We start from the raw sequence: 22,106 nt of genomic DNA, 5'->3' as shown, positions 1-22,106 counted from the left end.
ATTCCTTAAGGCAGAATCCTGCTTTACTGTTAATGCCTGGTATTGAAGTCCCAAGAAATAAGAAATACGAGAACACTAAAGCTATAAAGTGAAGACAGGCAGAGAGCAGAGGACGGCATGATATGCTGTTATGTGAAAAGGGTGGGAAAAAACTGATTGAACTGCTTTCTCCAGATTACAACTCCCCAAATAGAGAAGGCATCACGTCAGTGTCGGTCCATTTTTTTAGCACCCAGATGGTGTAAATCACACCGCCCAGATGCTGACCTAATAGAGGTAGATCTCTAACCCAGCACTCTCGAAAGGCAAATAATGTAGGATGCCTTCCCATTAACCAGCGCTCAAAGTGTACAAACTCTCAGCCTCTGCGGTACTCTACCAGGAAATGACTACCGAAAGGGATCAATACATGCATGCAGGCACAGGTCATGTTTGCTTTTGTGAATGTGAATGACAGATAGGGCCTTTTGAAATGATACGTGTGAGGTCCCTTAATTTTGGACTCCTCATTTTGAATTAATTAGGGAAAAACACAACAGTGTCAGTGTTTACTCTGAATTGGTTAAGGCAGGATTAGAGGTCAACTTGCCTGCACTTGAACCACCTTTAACCAGCTAAAACTGCAAGGTAGCTCACATGCAACCAAAAATTTGCTTGGTCTCATCTTGTAAATAATAAGTCTAGTTGCCATATGTTCAGTCTGATGTCACTGAAATGCTGATAAATGACAATTAATTGTTTTCTATGCTTTGTGCATCATGCATTGTCATCCGCTCACTTTCTATAGCTCCATTACATGTGTTATTAGTCACACTCAAAATGACTGGGGGCTACTGTTTTAGCAGATAATCCTCTAAAATGAGCCAAAGATCCTTGTAACTTCAGATTTTGCCCCATGAGCATGTCTGGCTTTTTGAGAATGTGTTTGAAGAAAGACTTAATGATGTATTAACTTGTCTTCACCTCTTCGGCTCCTTTGGTCGTCTCCCTATAACAAGACCATTTGATATATAATACAGTTGATCATTCAAAGAGCTATGACTTGTTAAGGGCCACCTGTGATTACTTTGAAGAGAAGGAATTAAACCTCAGAGTTTTTTGGCAATTAATAGGTGTGTTGAGAAGTGTACAGGAGAATTATTTGGTGCAAAACTCCCTATTAGGTCAACCTGCATGATGGTGATTAAAAGAATAAAGTGATATTTTGGGACACTTAGTTTTTTGAGGGATGTGAGTCATGAGGTGAGCTTAAGAAGGTGCTGGTTGGCAGGTTTTGTTACCTTTAGACTGAGCCAAGCTAACTGTTACTGCCTATTTCCAGTCTTTATGCCAAGCAAAGCTAACTGACCTCTCATCTCACTCTCGGCAAGCATGCAAATAAGCACATTTACCAAAATAAGAAACTTTTCCTTTTATTATTAAAATGGATAAATTGTTTCAAAGACACACATAAAGTATTTATGGCCCGCAAATTGCCTGCAGCAGAGCACATTGAGATCAGAAAGACTATGCAGAGGTTGTTTGAATGATTGGATCAAGATCAAGCAAGGCAGGTTTATTTAGAACATCCAGTGCATAAAGGCAATGCATTAAAATCGTCAAATAAAAAGTACAGTTAAAACAACAAGACAAAAATCAAAAGATAGGAGCTAGGCCTTTGGTCCAGGATGCTGACAGCTGTAGCAGCTGGGTAGCAAGAAAATGACTGAATGCCAAAGAAACATGCTGTTCTCACCAAAAGCATGAGAAGCCTGTGAAACCTACACATGTGCTATTTGGAAGGCATCTGCTTTTCCTGACCCCCTTCTGTCTGTCTGTCTCGACGGTGGCATAAAGAAAGAAGGCCAGTGATGATGCAGCGTTGTGGCCTAAATTTATTATCAGTCAGCTGGGCTGCCCTTCTCCCTGGGACACTAGAGGAAGGAGAAGGGAGGGAAGTCTTGATTTGGACTGTGTCGCTTGTTCCTTCCACCTCCTCTACGTCTGAAAATATCCCAGACAGGCTGCTCTGGGCTCTTTGGTCGCCTGAAAGTTCCAGTCACCAGACCTATCCGCTAATATTAGACCCAGTCCTGTTCAGCTAAAGGGCGTGCTTGTTAAACAGTCAACACATCTCGATCTCCCGACACATTCCTTGGCAGGTGTACCATAAATCATCTGAAACCGTTGTTTGGCCCATTTCACAATTATTTTAGCTCTCGTGCCTGCTTTCTAGGAAATGTTACTAACATTACAGTTCATGTTTTTGTTGATGGATTTGAACCTTGTTTGAACGGGAGAGAACCGCTGGCATCGTTGTCATTACCTGTGATTGTGACACCCATGATTGGACCCTGATGCCAGCAGAAAAGTTCTGGCTTTTTGTGTGGGGAGACAAAAATCCAGTTAATGATAACTGTTGGGTGTAATTGTAAGTTCAAGAGGCGCAAAATTACTGCCTGTGCCTGCTTATTGCTTTAGGTGATGTTTATGAAAATAACCATATTGAAACAGAATGACAAACAACGGCTCTATGAGCTACCTCAGTCAAGGACACACACACAGCTCTTTCAAAATGTCACCAGTTATATATCCTGTATTTAATAATTGATCCCAGTGATCTTTCGAGAACAGAGAAGCATTGCTCCAACCACTCCATTTGCACCGCCTTGTTGTTCATGATATGCAACATAGTGTTAAGTTCTGTACAAAAAGAGAAACTGCCACACAGATGGAAAATTCTGGGATTAGCAGGGTTCTCACAGTCATAGAAAACCTGTAAAAGTCATAGAAATTTCCAATCAAATTTGACAGACCTGGAAAAGTTATGAAATTAGTAAAATTAATTTAAAGTTTTGGAAAAGTCATGGAATTTTGTTGTGTGTACTGAAATTTTTACTGTAATCTCCCATGGATAACCTTCCATGTATTCTAACATAGGGGCAAAATTATTGTTTGGAGCTGACGACGTATCGTAGCTCTAATATGCGCCGCTGCATAACAAGGTGTTATTGTCCATCATGCACCTTTCTTCATTTTCTCCCCACTTTCCGTTTCTCATATATGCCTGCTAGTCAGGCAGGTGGGGCAAGAAAAAAAAGTGATTATGGGCCCTTGAAAAGTCATGGAAAAGTTTTGAAATTTTGTCCATGAAAATGCGTGGGAACCCTGGATTCGGGATGTCATGAGAACCAATACTTGGGTACCAAGTTAATGCCAAAGTTCTGAAAATGTAGCTAGCGGGGATTAGTGTTGTCACGATACCAAAATCTTTGTTTGGGTACCAATATCAATATGAATTTCGATACTCTTCGGTACTTTTCCTAAGGAAAAGTCCTTTTGGATACCACCAAGTTTGTGTTGTCTCATGTTGTCTCCCTTTGTGAGGCAGACTTTCTCTTGTCTTTTTTCACATGCGCCAGCTGCGAATGTTGATACAGGTGTTGTCATACACACCACTTGTGCAATCTGTGCTCCAGTAGGAACAAGAAAGGCGTTTGTGTGAATAAATTAGTAAAAATAAATGAACTAAATTAATGAATTGAATCTTCAAAGTATCGGTATTTTCCAAATGCAGTATAGTACCGTTTGGAATACTCTAGTACCGCGGTACTATTTTAGTACCGGTATACCGTGCAACACTAGCGGGGATGCAGTTCTTCCGGCACTGACAGGGCAGCATATACTCCCACAGGTGTTCTAGTCTGTCGTTTAATACCAAAGAATGAGGAAGAACGCCTACCAGCATGGTAGGAGCACAGCAACAAGTGGAGTATGGCACCAAGTGCAGCTGCAGCAACAGCTCTGCCACAACTTGTTGAAAAGGAGACTTTTTTTGTCCGAGGTCAGCATATTTGATCAAATCCTTGCCAATGGGAGGACTACATATTTGCGCTATGCTACAAACATGCAAGATAAGACCCTTAGCATCTATTCTGCACAAAGCTCTGCACGTTTGGCTTTTTTTCTGGTCACTAAAAGCAGAAAAATGTTCAACTTTGGGTAAAACGTTGCGCTGATCACTGTTACCCGGCCGTCCAATCTTAGTGGAGTAGGGTTGGGACAGATAGCCTACCACAAAATCCTGTTGTCACATCTTACTTGTACAAGTGCAGAACAACAACAATAGGGAAGAAATACATTAACGTACTGATATATTTCCTTGCCTACAAAATTTCATGAACCCTCACAGACCACTGGCTCTGTCCTTTCTGCCCACATGCTTCAGCCTTCCTTTTTGTCGAGAGCAAGTACTCTACCTTGTGCTGACATTTTAGTTCATCTAATATTTCATATCATAGCAACCAGAGGCAACCAAAGTGTCTTCCCTGAAAAATTGCTGTGATTTCAAAGCAATCAAGTGTTTTTAGAAGACCTCTTGGCATTTTTGGCTGGGAAAAAAAAACATTTTGGTTGATCATTTGTTTTTGTTTTTACCTTGGTATTGAATTGGATATCGAGATTAATCAATTTCACTGGTATTAGAGAGCCATTGAAGCCCATTATATATATTTCTAATCTAATAATATTATGTTTCATCATAAGCTTCCCATTTGTCATTAGTTATAAGTCTTGGCCAAGTTGTTCCTGAAGCATCCGTGAAGCATTGTTCTTCTAGTCAATAGGGCTTAGAAATATTTTTGGGGCATGGCAAACTAAACTGGAAAGGATTAAACTCAAATAGCTTACATCTTATTCTGACTAAAATTTGGTCCTTGAGGCTGACAGGGGACCTGAAAGCTCGGCCGCTGAGACCAGTGAGAATTAGATCATGCTGTCACTTCCCAACCCCCAAACGGGACGTGGAGCAAGTTGCCAGGAGCAACTGGCTGGCATGCAGATATACTGCTCTCAGTTATGAATGGTAGCTTGTGTGGCCCAGCGATCCCTCCTCATCCTCTGATGTCATTGAGAAAATCTTGAGTTCGGCAATTCTTGACACGCTCCCCCCCACTACTGATCAGACTGTCTAGGTTACTTATCCCTTTATGTAGGAGCATGTTGGTGGCAGCAGCAGATGCAGCGTCCCCTGGGAGCTGCTGCTAGGTCAGATAAGCGGAGCCTTTCATCAGCGCGGTGGCTTTGGTGCTTACGCCGGTGTAGGAGAGAGCAGCAGCAGCTAAATGCCAGGCATTGTTCTCAGTCTGGGCCAGGTGATGGCATGAAAGCTGTTGCAATCACTGACAGAGACATCAGTATTCACAGGCCGATTGGCATGCAGCGAAGGAATGCGGTCTTTTTAAGTGTCTTGAACCCTGTTGGTTGGTATGCAGCACCACTTTTTAGGGCAGACATCAGCTGTGGCCTGATGAGGGCTCATCAGTCTGAGTCAGATATCTTTGACCCGTTCTTGATTAATTACGTCCAGAGCTAAATCGATCAGTCATTTGAAAGAAAATTAATCTGCATTTATCGTGATAATTGATTAGTTGTTAGAATAAATTCTCAGGCAACAATGCCAAACATTTCCTAGTTCAGCTTCCCATTTGTCAGGATTTGCTGTTCTTTTTTTCAATATTTTCTTGCCATCTTAGAGGCTAAATGATTATTTATTAATCACATAAATAAGTTGGCAAATGGATTGATGAAGAAGATAATCCATTGCTGCAGTCAGTGCCATTGTATTATGATCACAATCACCATAAAATAAATCAAGGATAATTTTGATTAGGGACTAGCTAAAGTTTTTTATCATGCAAAAATGAGATTGATGAGATTTTTTATACTAATTTCTTCACATATTGTACTATTCTTTTCAAAAAACAATATTTGCTTAACCGATAATTAAAGTGATCATTCATTTTTGCTTAGTTGAAAGTACTTTGATAGAATTAAAGTGCAGTTTATGTGCAGAATTTAATGTTTATCTCAGTTCCCCTTTAAAATTGTAGTCCCCGGTTGTAAGCACATCTAATGAAAACTTTGGTCTCTAAACACACACAAGCAGGCCCTGGTTTGGCATGAACTCAGTGCTTGTTGTTTACACTGCGCTTCCTGTGTGTCTGGGCCCCCTTGCCCTCTTACATCACCCTATTCGGAGCAGGAGGGACACAACAGGGTGAAGGGGCGACGGGTTAGGGGGGTAAGCGATGAGGTAGTTCATTAGTCCCCCTGGCCCATCCCAAATGAGATGCAGATCCATTCTCTGTGTGTTTCCCCGAGTTCCTCTTTTCTTTTTACGGGTTGCCGCCCTTTTCCCTTTCCAGTCTTTTGATTTCACACTCTGGGTCTCAGTACTGTTTCCTTACCCTGCTTGCCTCATTTGCATTTTTCAAGAGAATGGGCTGCATTTCCTCCCTGTTGACCAAGTTTTTTGTAAGATTAGCCCTATTTAGATTTTGCATTAATGCTAAATCATTGTATTACAAGCCTGTACTTATTCCTGTAGGTGGTCTGACAGTGCGTTCACCTCTTTTCCTCATCTTATATGTTTGGCAGGAGACAGAGAAGGCTGTACTTAAGAGTGAAGCTATTAGGTTCATAAATATTCCATGTCTTGCCCTATATTTGTACTCTGCACAGCGTCTTGGCGAGACATTGGCAGTGCTGTGGATGTTGAAATGGGCTGAGTAGTAATTCTAAGTTGTGTACATTATCACTGGTTACTATCATCAAGATAATTTTAAAGCTTATCATTACTTCTTTGTAATTTCTGCTTGTTTTGTGTCAAGCAGTTTCTCATATAGCATTGCTTTTTACAGCTCCTCTCAGCCGAAAGTATCATCCCTAAACTGTTAATGAGCAAACACAGTCATAAGAATGTGCTGTCATAGTTTGCTGATTCTGTCATAGTGAGTCATGTGTTTTGCTGGGCTGTGGCAGACGTTAGCTTTTGCTTATCTTGATTTGCAGGTCCCTTTTGAGGTTGATGAACAGGTAGAAAAATAGCAGTGTGGCGTAGCGTCTGAACCCCGTGTTTAGTGCAGTTGCCTGTCAGATCCTATAGCCCGTATAGCTGGCTGGGGATAGAAAGTGCTTTCATTTTAATGTGGGAACATGCTGTTCCAAGGTGCAGTCCTCTCGTGCCTCTGCTTCCTTGTGTTTTTTTTTTAAATTGAATTCCTATTGCTTGTACTTAAATATTCATGTTTTATAGTTATTAAGATAATCAAACTTGAAAGGCTGTTGTGCCCTGCAGTTTTGGAGGTGACTATCTAAGTCTATGTGAGTGGCACTGGGGCAGCAGTGTGGGTATTTATAACCTGCTCTAACAAAATAATATGCTGTGAAATTGGATTTCTTCTAAATCACATTTTGTGTGGCAGAATTACCAGTTGTCCCAGTTTTAACGTGGCTCTTTACTCGCAATGTCATCAGCCAAACTGTAAAGCACTAAATCCCTTTGTGGTTGCAGTTGGGAGTGAATTCACAATTGAGCTTTGCAGAGCCTCTGCTGTATTCTCTCATCCAACATTTGAAGTTGCTCGTGTATTTTGTCCAATCTTACCCAACGTGTCTCTGACTGGGAAATGGCACAGACTCTGTGCTAATTACCTGCTGATTCCCAACCTGCCGCTCTGCTCCCACACTGTGCTCGTGCATGCGTGCCTACACCCACTTCTGCAGGGGTCCTTTCACTATTTCTGCTGACTTTTACAGATATCTTATTCTATTCTATGACTTTTGCATGTAAATGGGTTCAGCTGAGTGCCTTAGGCTGTCTTTGACACCTGCTGCTAGAGAGGCCCCATAGGGGGAAATTAAGGGGCCAACTGAGTAGAGGTACAAGGTGACGGTGTGATGTTCAACCAATGATCACGCACAGCATGCTGGAGACTCCTGCACCTCCTCTGACCCACTTTGTAGGGTCTCATAGCTGTCAAACACCCATTTGATATTCAGTAGGATAAAACAAAGCCACCGTGCAATGACATCACTGCTTTTAGATGCTGCAAAGATAAATTTACGCACTACCATCAGATAAGTATGAGACTGTGCTATAAAACTATACTTAAAAGACAGATCATGTCTTCTCTGACATGTTAGAGTTGTTACTAAATAAGCAACAGTCAAGGTTGAAGTTTGAAGAAACACCCTTAAATATAGGGATGGTTTCATTTGATTTGACAGTGGCATATCTCTCCTATCATAAGCAAACAACCCAACAACTATCATCAAATCTTGATTGTTATTTTGTAAGTTTAGGAACGTGAATCCCTGCCATCTAACAACCACTGTGAGGAGCACAAACAAAACACAAATTCACAAATCTTGGATATGAAATGAACATGTTGGACCTTATTGCTTAAAATAAAGAAGCTAAATAAAAGCTGGCTGTTCCGGAAATCTAAAGAAGGACCAGTGGTGCACATCAACATGTCTGAAATGTTATCAAGCTTTTGAAACACTGACCAAATGTTTGTCCTCCATATTTTTCTCCTCCTATCCTCCAACAATAAGCTCCACCAAAGTGTTTTTCCATGTTAAGGCTTGATGGAGACTCGAGCCTCTCAGAGGAAGTTGGTGTGCATTGATTTATGAATATGAATAATGTAAGTGATGTCACAAGAGGGTGGTCTAATGGCTTTTGGCTGGAGTCGTCCCCTGGGTGCAGGGCCTCTGGGAGGCTGGAGTGTAAATATGGTAAGGAGGCAGTTACTAAGATGGGAAAAGTGTTCCTCTGATAGACCCCTTCTGCTGTATGAGTATGTAAATATAGTAATAGAATTATGCTGGTATTCCTGTAATGATTTCACACATAAACATCACATTAGGCCACTCTGTTCCATCAAAACTAGATAATCTTATTAGCTTGGCTCAAGTCTTTAAAGTCTGTTAAAACAGCCAGGACACAAAGTTCACGGATTGCCGAACCCATTTTGTCATTGCATTGAGTACATCTGTGCAAATATTACTTAAGCTTTCTCCTCAAAGTCCCGCATCAGTATGTCCCAATCGTGTTTGCTGTCAGGGGTCACTGTAGAAAGTTTTCCAAATACATTTGTTCTCATCAGTGTGTCAGCTGAGGACAGTCAACAGTACCCGAATCAGAGCCGTTATAAGCTTCTTTGTTCTTTTTATGTCAAAGGTGCCATTTGAAGGTTTCTTGTAAACACAGTTATGATTCATTGTTCCTGACCAAAACGCATCATGTGCTTCTTTAAGGCCTGACAAATGTGTTGAATGTATAAGACCAGAGGTTTCTTTGCTTGGAACAACGACAAGCTGGAACTGTTTCTGACAGTAACACGAGTATAAGGCAATCAAGTGCAGGAAAACAGTTTGGGAGTTGTTGCAAAGCAAGTATATTGACATATTTGAGCTGTACCGGTAGCATTATCTATCGCCAAACTACGCCATGGCAATGCGAAAGGAGAAGCCATGCTAAAGGATAAAATAACAAAAGCTATGTAGGCTTAGCTATAATGTTTTGGCTTGACACGTTGTGACTGATGAGACCAAGTCAGTAGGCGAACATGGGGGAGTGTGTGTCATCGTTTAAAAAGTCCTGTTTCGGCCCGTCCAGACTAAAAGGCAACAGTTATGTATTTTTAAAACGAAGACGTATGAGTGTGGATGTAGCTTAAATTGTACTTAGTTTGCGTCCATTGGTGCAAGCTTGCAGTCATCGACTTTGGTGTTGGTGCCTGTAACAACGCTCGTCCATGGCGCTACATGTGGTCCAGAACTCTAAAGAGTGCCTTTAAGTATGAATTGCAGTTGTACCTACTGCTGAAATTATAAGTTGATTGATTATGTGATTAAAAGACAATTAAGCTCCAGCTATTTCTAAAATCAATTGACTCTTAAGTCATTTATCAAGTAACAATGCATTTTACACTTTTACATTATTTTTTTTTAGTTTATAGACTAAACAATTTATCAGTCAGTCAAAAATATCTTCAGTAGATTAATCAATAATGACAATAGTCGTTAGTTGCAGCCATAGTTCAAAGTTTTTCTTACATTCTACGATTTTTTTCCATTAACTTTCTGTCATCTATCGTACACTCTGTTCTCCCAGTTGTCTCGTAGCCAGACAGTCGGAGTGCTGCATCAATCAGCCCTTGTTTCGGTCTCTTGCCACGCAGCAGCAATCCTCTCCCTCAGCTCCCATCCCATTTTCCTCCAGAGAGCTTCAGGTTTCATTGGTATTCATTGTCAGTGCCACCAACATACCAGAGTACGTTACATTCTCATTCTCCTCATCATTGACAGTATAGATCCAAGTGATTGTCTGCCCAGTCGCCCACTGTGCTGTCAGACAGCCAATTCTTTGTGGCTCCAGTTCTCAGGTGTATGGGGAACTCTCACAGAATGCGAGGCAACACAGTACTTGTCTGTTGGAGCTGCACTTACTCCTATCACCTTTGGTAGTCTAGTTGTGATATCTCTGCCCTTAGGGATATGTAAGAAAAGTGGGTACTGTAATGTGATGAATTCAGAGACGAGGGTTGCCTGAGTCACCAACTGTGCAAGTTGCAATGCTGCACCTGGGATAGTGTGTAGCATCATTTGTGTGCAAGAATATTGTAGAGATCCGGTTAATGATTACAGATATTAGTCACAAAGTGCTTTATTTGTAAGGATTTACCCTCAACATGGACAAATGGGAGAGAAAAAGCCAAGAGCAGGCAGTTTTACTGGATTTATTCAGGTTTAAATTAAGTTGGTTGCAAGCTGCAGATGCTGTGTTTCTTTATGACATTCCATTTTTTCCCATAGCGAGCAATTTAAATTTTAATCCCTGAACACATAACTTGCTCCTGCTCTGTCTTTTTCCCCAACAAGTTGCATTTTGTCCCAAAATTGCACCTCTCCTGCTTTCAGTTTATCTTCTTACCATTCCCCCTCCCTCCTCTCCCCTCTCACTGTCATCACAGTATTTTGGCCGCTTTCCCGTTGCCATGAAGAGACCACAACAATGGCCCCTCTCTGTCAGAACACATCACTGCCCAAGGAATGCTTGTTTAATAGTGGCATGCTTCAACAGGGGAAACACAGTGTCTTGTCTCCCAGCTGAACTCTTTCATAGACTCATACTGCTGCTCTCTCTGGTCATCAGGCGTCGTCTAACTCAGGGTCATCAGTAACCACCTCCATTTCCTGGACTGATGACATAGCCTTTCAACGTGCAGAGCTGAGCTCAGACAGTCTTTGCCATGAGGCCTCATATCTCGCTGAATGCTCCAGAGTACTGTAGCTGCAGTAGTGGGAAGCTGACCTGTTTACTTGGCCTCGGCTCTTCATACAGACCTTTGTTCAGCTTTGTGCCTCTTAAGTTTAATAATAATCAGAGTTTTCGTCACACAGGAGCAGTGTGTTCGGAAAAAAAGGTTTTATGGCTTGTTTTTGAAGGAGATGTTTATGGCTTAAGAGGCACACTGTACCGTCGGAGAGTCTATAGAACGCTATAATCAATTCTCTTTAAAGTTGCACAACATTGGCCTCGCTGCTCATTGGTGCTGTTCTTTGCAAACTGTTGAATAGCACAGCATTTGTAGCGTAAATCTTGAGTGCATTCACTGTCTCAGTGTGACAGCCCCCTACTGTCTGAGCTGTTTTTAGCCAAAGTCTGAATAATTTACAGCATGTTGCCCCAGTGTTTACCTTCAGAGACTATGCAGAAGAAACTGTGATCCAACATGGTTCCACGGGGAGCGCAGGGGTACAGTGCTGAGTGGACAAAGCCAAGAGTCCCTCCCACGAGGGTCTTTGTTTGGCCGTCAAAGCCTGGGCAAACTAATGTTTGAGTAGGAGATTCAAGTTCAGCAGCGTGCCAAATGTGAGTCATGGTGCTGTGAGTGAAGCTGCTATCCCAACAAACCGACCCAGCAATCCTTTTATCGAAAAACGTTTCAAATCTCAGAGACTACCGATGACTCATGGGCCTGAGCTGCCTGTCTCCTCTTGAGTAGTTTTCATCAAAAAGAAGTTTGACTACTTCTGGGAAGATGATCACTCTGATTCTGTTTCTCTAAGCAATTCATTTACCTCAATAGAATCATCAGGATGCCAAAAAGCAATTACTGCGTTTTGTTCTGCCAGAGAGTCGGGCCTTTTGCTCGGGTGGTCTGTCGATAAATCAGCCGAGCGGAGTAGAAGATGGTATTCAGCGTACAGTTTGAGGAGCAGACTTAAGACAGATTATCTTGTGCTTCTGAGTAAAATAATGGTGTAATTTCTGCAGCAGATAATGTTGCTCCAACAACAGAATGAGACATTGCACATAAACAGAGCTCAGATTGCTTCTTTGGAGGTGTTATGTTTCATTTTCTTGTTACAGTGCCGATATCTGAGTTATCAAAAGAAACAATTTCTCAAAGAAAACAGTCTCCACCCCTCATTCTTGATACATGTAGCTCTTGAGGAAGTTTACGTCATCCACACTAAACAACTTCTCAGGCCCAAGCAGTGACAGGAATGAAGACAGACTGGTTCAGTTCCATCTGTGTGCTTGTTTTTCCTTTAACCTCACTTGTGTTTATCTGTGTCTTTCTCTTCGACCAGCTCCCCACTCAGACCTGAACACAAACCCCACGAGGCCTGACCCGGAGGGGGAGAGCAGCCCCCCGAATACAGACAACACAGAGAGAATGGAGTCTCCAGCTAAGAAGGATACAGACCAGAGATTGGCTACGCCCACAAAATCTGTCGTCCTCTCTCGATCACCTGGGTCACCTGCATCACCTGTCCGCAGGTCGAAACCTAGTAAAGGTAAATGGAAATTTCACCTGTAAAGTGCTTGTTTTGCTTGTATAGGGTGGTGTTGTCACGATACTGGAATTTGTAACAAGATAAAAGATAAAAGAAAAGATAAACATTACAAGGCTATAACATGACAACGGTGACTTTTCTTGGTTAGTTGTACTTTTTTCCACACATTCAAAATACAATAAAATGCAAGACAAAAACAAACCAAAACACAGCCACAAAAGTCTATAAAGAAATGGAGCAAATGAGACAGAACATTGAGTAAAAGAGAGGAGGCAGAACTACGGGAGGAACTGCAGCGATGTGTATGTCAACTCATAGTCAGAAAGAAGATAGAGCAAGAAACTGGTATCGATAGTATCAGCATTCGTAAGTGCTATATCGATTACCATGACCTGGATGACTGAGAATCTTTACCGACAAGATAGTATCAGTACTGCAGAATATGAGTATTGACACCATTTCAAATATTTAGATTTGATATATATTAATAAACAGATATTTTTGACACGAGTATAGAGCTCAGTAGCTTAAAGGAGTAAATATGGGTTCTTTATGCAGTAGAAAGATGCAAATACTTTTGAATCTGGTGCTACATAACAAGAGAAAACAGAAAAATGGCTGTGGCATTTTCTGTTGCTCAAGAGGTAGGAAACCTGCAACTACCAGAATGCACTGTGCCTTCTAATAAATGTTCCCACCTGTGAGTGACGTAATGCAAACTAGTCTTTTTGACACAATGGCGCTGGCTGGGAACAAACAATCTTGTATTAAAGTTAAATGGTAAGTTAAAATATGTTTCTGAAAACATTTGAAGTGAGAAATAGACAACGCTGTAACAGGACCTGTTTATATTTGATCACTGCTGCCTAATTTTACTGTATGATCAGTTTTTGGTTCGAGTTTGTCCCTTGATATCCTTTAAAGCGCTTTGTGTCTGTGGTGGCGGCATGGGTGGTGGGCGTTCGAGCAACAGCCTGGGAGAGAGATAATAATAGTGATAATGCATTTTATTTATAGGTGCCTTTCAGAGCACTCAAGGACACCTTACAAAACAGTTAAAAAACAAGCAGCAATTTTTCCATAGATCATAAAATCAAACAATTCCGTAATATACAATAAAAGTTAATAAAATATCTAGACATAAATCATAATTGTAAATATTAGGTATAAAATCATCATCAGTGCAAGTCTCAATATGTGCGTCAACATGAAATTTAAAACGAATATGCCAGCTTGAAAAGGAGTGTTGTGGGGGAGAGAGTTCCAGAGGTGGTGGTCAGAACGATTGAAGGCTCTAGAGCCCATGGAGGTCAAGTGGGCAGTTGGTGATGTGAGTTGGATTGCAGGAGAGGATCTAAGAGTGTGGGAGGGTGTGTAGATATGAAGGAGTTCAGACAGGTACGAAGGGGCTTGATTATGAAGGGCCTTAAAGGTGAGAAGCAGAATCTTGAAATCGATTTGATATTTAACAGGAAGCCAGTGAAGCTACTGGAGAGCAGGAGTGATATGATCTATGGAGGGGGTTCTGGTAATGATACGGGCAGCTGAATTCTGGACCAGTGGGAGTTAAAGAAGACACTTGAGAAGGAGACCAAAGAGGACAGATGACATGTTTTGTGTCATCTACATCATCCGTTGAAATTTCACTAGGGGGCAGGAAGGATGATCTAGGCACTAGTTAGATGGAGGGCAGTTTACCACAGTGTATTTACACATACAGTCAGGTCCATAATTATTTGGACAATGATACAGTTGTTGTCATTTTGGCTCTGTACACCACCACAATGGGTTTTAAATGAAACAATGAATACCTGCTTAAAGTGCAGACTCTCAGCTTTCATTTAAGGCTTTTTTCAAAAATGTAGTATGAACCGTGTAGGAATTACAACCATTTCTTCACACAGTCCCCCAACTTTAAGGGCTCATAAGTATTTGGACAAACTAACATAATCATCAATTAAACAGTCAGTTTTAATACTTGGTTGCAAATCCTTTACAGTCAATGACTGCCTGAAGTGTTGGACACATAGACGTCACCAGATGCTGGGTTTCTTCCCTGGTGATGCTCTGCCAGCCCTTTACTGCAGCCGTCTGCACTTCCTGCTTGTGTTTTGGGTGTTTTGCCCTCAGTTTTGGCTTCAGCAAGAGAAACGCATGCTCAATTGGATTCAGGTCAGATGGTATGACTTGGCCATTGCAGAACATTTCACTTCTTTGCCATAAAAATGTCTTTGGTTGCTTTTGCAGTCTGCTTCAGGTCAATGTCCCATCTGCACTGTGAAGCATCGTCCAATGAGTTTTGAAGCATTTGGTTGAATCTGAGCAGATAATGTAGCCCCAAACACTTCAGCTTTCATCCTGCTGCAAATTGAGCATGCGTTTCTCTTGCTGAAGCCAAAACTGAGGGCAAAACACCCAAAACACAAGCAGGAAGTGCAGACGGCTACAGTAAAGGGCTGGCAGAGCATCACCAGGGAAGAAACCCAGCATCTGATGATGCCTATGTGTCCAACACTTCAGGCAGTCATTGACTGTAAAGGATTTGCAACCAAGTATTAAAACTGACTGTTTAATTGATGATTATGTGAGTTTGTCCAAATACTTATAAGCCCTTAAAGTCGGGGGACTGTGTGAAGAAATGGTTGTAATTCCTACATGGTTCATACTACATTTTTGAAAAAAGCCTTAAATGAAAGCTGAGAGTCTGCACTTTAAGCAGGTATTCATTGTTTCAAAACCCATTGTGGTGGTGTACAGAGCCAAAATGACGACAACTGTATCATTGTCCAAATAATTATGGACCTGACTGTACTACCCACACTGTCATGATACAAAGCTGGTTGAAAATTGGCAAAGTATCCCTTTTAAGGTCAAAGCTGAATTTGGCCTGACATCAAGCAGTGCTCTTAAAATGGTGCAATTACATCTGCAGTCTGCTGGAGTTAGGTCAGCTCTCTTGAGGCAAGGTAATGCTTCAGTATCTGAGTAATAGTGACCACATGCTTTCAGACGTGAACCTAAATCCAATAGAGCGGCTGCAATTGTCGGAACAAGTACGGAACAGAAGCTGCTATGTGAGAACAAATCAAAGATTTTAGGCCAGATTGAATTAGTAAAGAAACATCCCAGTGAAATTCAGACAAATGAGCTTTCAGCTAGTGCTGATCACTGCGCTGGGCCGGTCCCTAATGAGAGGTGGACACCCTGAATAGGAATCCCATTTCAGTGAGCGATGCCAAGAGGGCATTTAGTTTGACCTGGCAGTTGCGCCATAGCCGTTTCCACAATGCCACTACTTGAAGTCCTTGCAGCCACTGGCTAACAACACATGCAAACTCTAAGGAACATGTTTGAGGGTTTTTGGAGGGTAAGCCTCTTTCCTCTCTCTCCTTTATTCTTTATCCATTAATCCATTCACTGTGGTCTTTATTCCCTTAGCATGAGGTGATGGGAATAAAACCCTTCGAAGCCCCAAACTGCTCCCAAAATTATAATAACACTTCTAGTTTGGATACTTTGTTATAACCTGAGCCACGTCAGTTATATCAAGAGTGTTATGGTGATCTATTTGCCAAAGTGTGGTCTATTTTAGAGGAATATGCCGTTGAGTCTTAAGTCTGCTGACCACACTTCCCTTTTGTCCTTCCAACTTCCTTTTCTGCTGGTTTTGTAAAACTCATTACTTGTGAGGTTTTACACTACCCAGAGGGGCATAATGAAGATGAAAAGCACTCTGTGGCCCCTTAATTAGTAAAATGAAGTGGTGAGGCTTGTAGTTCAGTTGGGAGCTACCGCTATTGGTAATAGTCTGCTCTGTTGTATTTTGTCACATGTCAAATATTTTCCCATGAGAACTGTGATTGATTTGCTTCGGTCCCTGAGAACATCCTCATGTGCACGATGTCAAGGGTTGTCCCACCGTTTTGATTAAGTGTGTTGAGGGAAAAGTGAAAGAAATCTGTCCATAAACACTTTGTCCTTCCTATGTGTGTGTATTGAATTTGCACAATAATGCCACCCTATACAGTATACCCTGGCCTGCACTGCTCCTATTGTACTCCATTTTTGAGGCGCACAATATAACACAGAGCTGACATTTTGAGCCCAAGCACTGCACCTCGCAGTATTTTCTGGGCCAGTCAGTTTTTGTGCATGTGACATCATGATTAACACGGTGGTGAGCTGCAAACAGGAGCACATCACACCGATCAACACCGTGCACATGGGCCATAGTCCTATAAATATCAAAGTGGGTCAGAGGTTGTTCTTAGGGGAGGCTGCATGGCAGATTGTTTTCATGTTTGTGATTCACGCCTCCTCCTATTAGACATTGCTGAAGGATGAGCTCCTTTGTGTTTGATGCTGAACATCTGGTCTGTGAAGACTGAGGGGGATGATGTAGCATGAAGACACAAGAAAGATCAAGGGTGCAGCCTGTGCCAGTGTTTCCCAGTGATGGACGAGTTATTTGTGGTCATACACACTACAATGTTTATATATGATTTCACATGGTATCTGTTTTGATGACTAAACACTTTAAGCTTATTTAATTTTGTGGGCTGCAGAAAATAAGTTATTAGTTGTAGGGAAACATTGTCATAAAAAGGTCCTGTGATGTCTGAAAAAGAAGCAGCACGCTGCAGGATTTCAGTCAGAGTTTCAGGATTATGTTGTCGAGTTGCAATTCTTTATTATGAAATAAAATATTGCCCAATTAAGTGAAAGCAGGAATTAGTTGGCTGTAATCACATTTGTGTTGTTAACAGGGCTGCGACTGACAATCACAGCCATTATCAATTAATCTAGGCATTGTTTTCTCGATTAATTGATTGATTTGGTCCATAGTATGTCAGCAAAAAGCAAAGCTCGTCACAGGTTATCAGACTCCATGGTGATGTCTTCAAATGCCATGTTTTGTTCAACCATTAATCCAAAATTCAAAGATATTCAGATTACAGCAAATATCCACATTTGGACAAGCTGTAACCAGTGAGTTTTTGCCATTTCTGATTAAAAGTCTTAGACTTTTGGTTTTGTCTTTGGCTTGTCCCTTGTTAGCAGGATATCTGTTCTTAGTATTGTAAAATACTGTATATGATATACAAATCAAATCTGATGCATTAATTGCCTGGTTTGGTTGTTTCGAAGCTTCTCCTGCAGTGCCACATGCTGTTCAGAAGACTCTGATGGTGCTATGTTAGTAGTTGGGGCGACAGTGGCTCAGGGGTAGAGAACGTCCACCAATCGGAAGATCAGCGGTTCAGTCAACTTCTGCAGTCTGCATGCCGAACTATCCAAGAAGTATTCAAGATACTGAACCCCAAATTGCTCCTGATGGCTATTCCATCGGTGTGTGTATGAGTGGTTACAGAGTAGCAGGTGGCACTATGCACAGTAACCTTGGGCACCTGTGTGTGTGAATGGATAAATGTGACATGTAGTGTTAAAGCACCTTGAGTGATTGGAAGACTAGAAAAGTGCTATACAAGTGCAGTCCATCTACTAGTTAAGAGGGTAACTCTCAGGGAATGGAAGGCTACCAGCCGTCCTTGTTTCTCTAGATGGTTTAGAACACTAATGTCGGGGACACACCGTGAGAGGCTTTGACACACTGGGTTTGGAGAATACGTTTGAGAGTTCTTGAGACTCAGTTGTTAGACATCTTAATTCTCCTGTCTGCATGACATCAGGTTTTGCTATTCGTAGCCATTTCTGTCAGTGTAATAGGCTGAAACTTTGTTCTATAACTTTGTATCTGTATATTCTGGCTGTTTTTGCTGTTTTGTTTTTGTATGTGGGTACTGAATGTGTGTGAGTTTGTTTGGAGATTATACTTTTATTTTTCTATGATAAAAATTAAATATAACATTTTGAAATAATACTTGAACAACTAGTTATCAAAATAGTTGCTGATAAATGTTCTAATGAAATACTGACATTAAGATATTCTCTTGAGGATATAAAAAGGAAAGGCATGCCTTTGATAAGTAAGAATGACAATGTTTTTCCCAGGAAGTAGAACCAGTTATCAGGAAAGGATGCAGTTTGAATTCTTAAAATGGCTCAGTTCAGTTTGGCTTGCGTTGCTGTTCCCCTCGGCTTTTTCTCACTGAGTGGTTCCACTGAGGTATTTCTGAGGAATCCTGTGTGAGCACACATCAGAGATGTCACAGAGGGAAGAGATATACGTATGCGCCCCCTGTAGTCATAACATATCACACTCAAACATACACCCACATCCACATGACGTGGGAGATTCAGTGAGCCTGCCACATGCTGCAGCTTATTTAGACAAGATTGGTTTCCATGAAGATTTGAAACGTTTGTTCTCTGTGTGTGTTTTTTTGTTGATCCAGAAAATGTAGCACACATTAGCTCCAGTCCTTTGTTGAGCATCAAAGGTGAAATGTTGACATTGCCAGTTTCCTGTCATTGTCTTGTGGCATGCATTTCCTTGTGGTGACATTTAAAAGTTTAAAGCCTCTGTCGTGCTGACTTTGCAGCAGTGAAGAAAATATTTACTCATATGTTCATGTTTATCAGATCAAATCTGTGGTCCTGGCTTTCATGTGGACAACATTTGACATGCACCACCCACTCAAATACCTTTGCATACCAAGTACATCCCCTAATGGCAACGAAACTCCCTGATGGCAGCGGCACCCCGGGCAGAACAATGCGCAAAACTGTTCAGGAAGGGCCTGATGAATGTAACAAAGAGCTCAAGGAGTTGACCTGACCTCCAAATTCCCCAGATCCCAATCAGATCGAGCATGTGTGGGAAGTGCCACTACCCCAGAGGTATCCCTGATCCACAGTGGAGCTTACTTGGTTTGGATTTGGATCGGACTTGGCTCTGACCTGTCGAGGCTTGGACACAGGACCATTGAGGGTATCCTGTGTTGGCGGAGGATCTTTTGAGTCCTGTGGCTTGCAAAGTGGGGTACCTGCAGATCCCAAGGACGCTTGAATGGATTTGGATCTGGGGAATTTAGAGGCGAGGTTGATAGCTTGAGCTCTTTGTCATGTTCCTGACCAGTTTTTATGGTGTGGCATGAAACACTATCCTGCTTTGGGGGCATCTGCCATCAGGGATGCTGTTGAGGGGTTGTACTTGCCCTGCAACAGTGTTCAGGTGAGTGGTGTGTGTCAAGTGTTGCTCACAAGAATGCCAGGACCTGAGGTTCTTATCAGAACATTACATTGTACATAGATGATCAGTGTTATCCACCTCACTTGTCAGTGGTTTTAATGTGTTGGTTGATTGGTGTAAATGCTTTGTGACGTAAGTCTGATTGGGCTGAATGAATTAAACTTGATATGACACCTCTCATTTACACATCCTCTCCCTGTTTTTCCTCTCTCTCTTCCTCCATTCTCTTCCCAGACATCATGAAGTCAGAGGAGAGGCAGAAGCTTGCCAAGGAACGGAGAGAGGAAAAGGCCAAATATCTTGGTAAGTGGGAACAAGGGGTGTTACATGGGAAGAGAGCTCCCCCTAGTGTTGGGGTGGAAGAGTTTTTTTTGTAGTTTGCAGTTGAGATGCTACTGAGTTGGCTCCAGGCTGCAAATAGCATGCACATGTAGCACAGAGAGGATAAAAGGGGAGTTTGAGCTTCTGCACAGAAGTGATTGAAATCAGCAAAAGCCAAGCCACCATTTTACCAAAGACGAGCAAGCTTTCATTTTCCCTTATGCATGCTGAAGTTAATGAGCTCTGTCAAAATGTTTGCTTACTGTATGCCTGTATGACACACCAGCGCTTAATCTACTCTTAATTGTGTGTTAGTACAATTTGAATTAAATAGAGATATTCCTCACATTGGAAAAAAAAAAAGTAAAATAATGCATGCTTGTGTTGATGAAATCAATTATTTTGGCAATTTTGCAGCTTTTTTGCAGTGTGATGAATATCTCTTATGACTCAACATTATTTGAAATTGGTTGGCAACAGCACAGTCATAAAAGCACAGAAACCGTATAGATTTTATTAAAATTTAACTCTATCAATTGGTGCAAAATATCCTCAGTGCAATTCACTTGGGCATCACAACAACTGACATGGCTGTACATTTTTGTGTCAGTTGATAGTGCATCTCCTTGCCCAAGTCTTTTTTTCCTTTAACAAATGGCTGTCACTTTGTCACCTGGCTACACACGCGCTGGTCGTGCACTGCTTTGCATGACTGACAGTTGCCTCTGTCTTCTCTCTCACTCCTTCCCCCTCTGCAGAAGAGCTCAGCATGTTACAAGGTAAGCCACTCACCTATGTGTATGTGGTGGTGGTGGTGGTGGTGGTGGTGGTGGTGGTGGTGATGGTGGTGGTGACCCATGTCAATCCTTCTGTCATATTTGGATGTCTCTCAATTTAATGAAGTTCAGTAGTTTTAACTAGAGTTGGGCAATATACCACAAACATACTAGCATACAAACATTAGGAGTCACTACGGAGCCTCGCTCATCCCAGTATGTTTGTTAAAAGCTCCTCCCATATGACGTCAAGAACCATCCCATAAAAAACACACATTGAGTCACATGCTTTGGTTCCATCTCTCCTCATTTCACCTCTTATTTTATAACAAAGCAGAATGTAAAGTTATCAGCGCTAATGCTAATGCTTCATTAACAGTGCTAAAGCTTTTAGACGCAGGGCTGGGAAATATATTGATATGATATCAATAAAGTGATACGAAACAAGATACTGTCTTAGATTTGGATATCGTAATACCTTAAGTGTTGTCTCTCCCTGGTTTTAAAGGCTGCATTACAGTAAAGTGATGCAGTTTCAGAGTGTTGTACCTGTTCTATTATTTGCCTTTAGCCACTTAGTCATTATATCTGCATTACTGATGATTATTTATCAGAACTCTATAAATATTTTGTGAAAGCAGTGTAGATGTTGGGTTATTTGGTCAAAAACATTTGATTTTCCCTATGTCACCCAGCCCTGTTTAGAAGACATAATGCAGATGTGTTATTCTCAGAAAGCCCCGATGAAAGGTCTCAAAAAAAAAAAGTGAAACTTAATTGTCATTTTCATCATTATTAAAGTAATATACATAGGGTTGCACAAATAATCGAAATATTATTGAAATCGCAATATAGCCAAGTGCAATATCCAGATTGCAGGAGTGGTGCTACGGAGATGCTGCAGCCTACAAATTATATTCCAGAAATAAGGAAACATGCTTGTTTGGTACAGACCCCAGCAAAAATCACATCATCTTTATTAACTTTGTTATTTTTCATTGAAAATGAATGCAGAAATTACCATTCCTACTAAAACTGTAAGTCATATTGCAATTGCAGTTTCTGTTAATGTAATTGCAATATGATTTGTTGTGCGTATCATGTAGCCTTCATGCATGAAAAGAGTTGCAATATTGCGTTTTGGTTGTATTGCCCAGCTCTAGAGCAGTTTCATTCATTTAATCCCCATGTTGTCCCTTCTTTTAAAATCTTGGTTCTTT

The 22,106-nt window shown here is 41.4% G+C and overlaps 1 protein-coding gene across 6 annotated transcripts in view; it reads left to right on the top strand.

Moving 5' to 3' along the window:
- Positions 1-22,106, top strand: part of map7d1a (MAP7 domain containing 1a) — a 53,449-nt gene that overhangs the window by 4,704 nt on the left and 26,639 nt on the right. For 4 of the 6 annotated variants that reach the window (XM_049583014.1, XM_049583012.1, XM_049583011.1 and 1 more), the window contains exons 2-4: positions 12,430-12,636; positions 20,024-20,092; positions 20,869-20,889. In XM_049583014.1, the coding sequence (XP_049438971.1) occupies positions 12,430-12,636; positions 20,024-20,092; positions 20,869-20,889 (297 nt within the window). The remainder of the gene's footprint in view (positions 1-12,429; positions 12,637-20,023; positions 20,093-20,868; positions 20,890-22,106) is intronic. The other 2 variants (XM_049583013.1, XM_049583009.1) reach the window with 1 other exon arrangement.

The sequence above is a fragment of the Epinephelus fuscoguttatus genome, linkage group LG8 (genome assembly GCF_011397635.1).
Source record: "Epinephelus fuscoguttatus linkage group LG8, E.fuscoguttatus.final_Chr_v1".
Classification (NCBI taxonomy): Eukaryota; Metazoa; Chordata; class Actinopteri; order Perciformes; family Serranidae; genus Epinephelus; species Epinephelus fuscoguttatus.
Note: the sequence above shows the minus strand (reverse complement) of the source record. Positions and strands in the feature narration are given on the sequence as shown.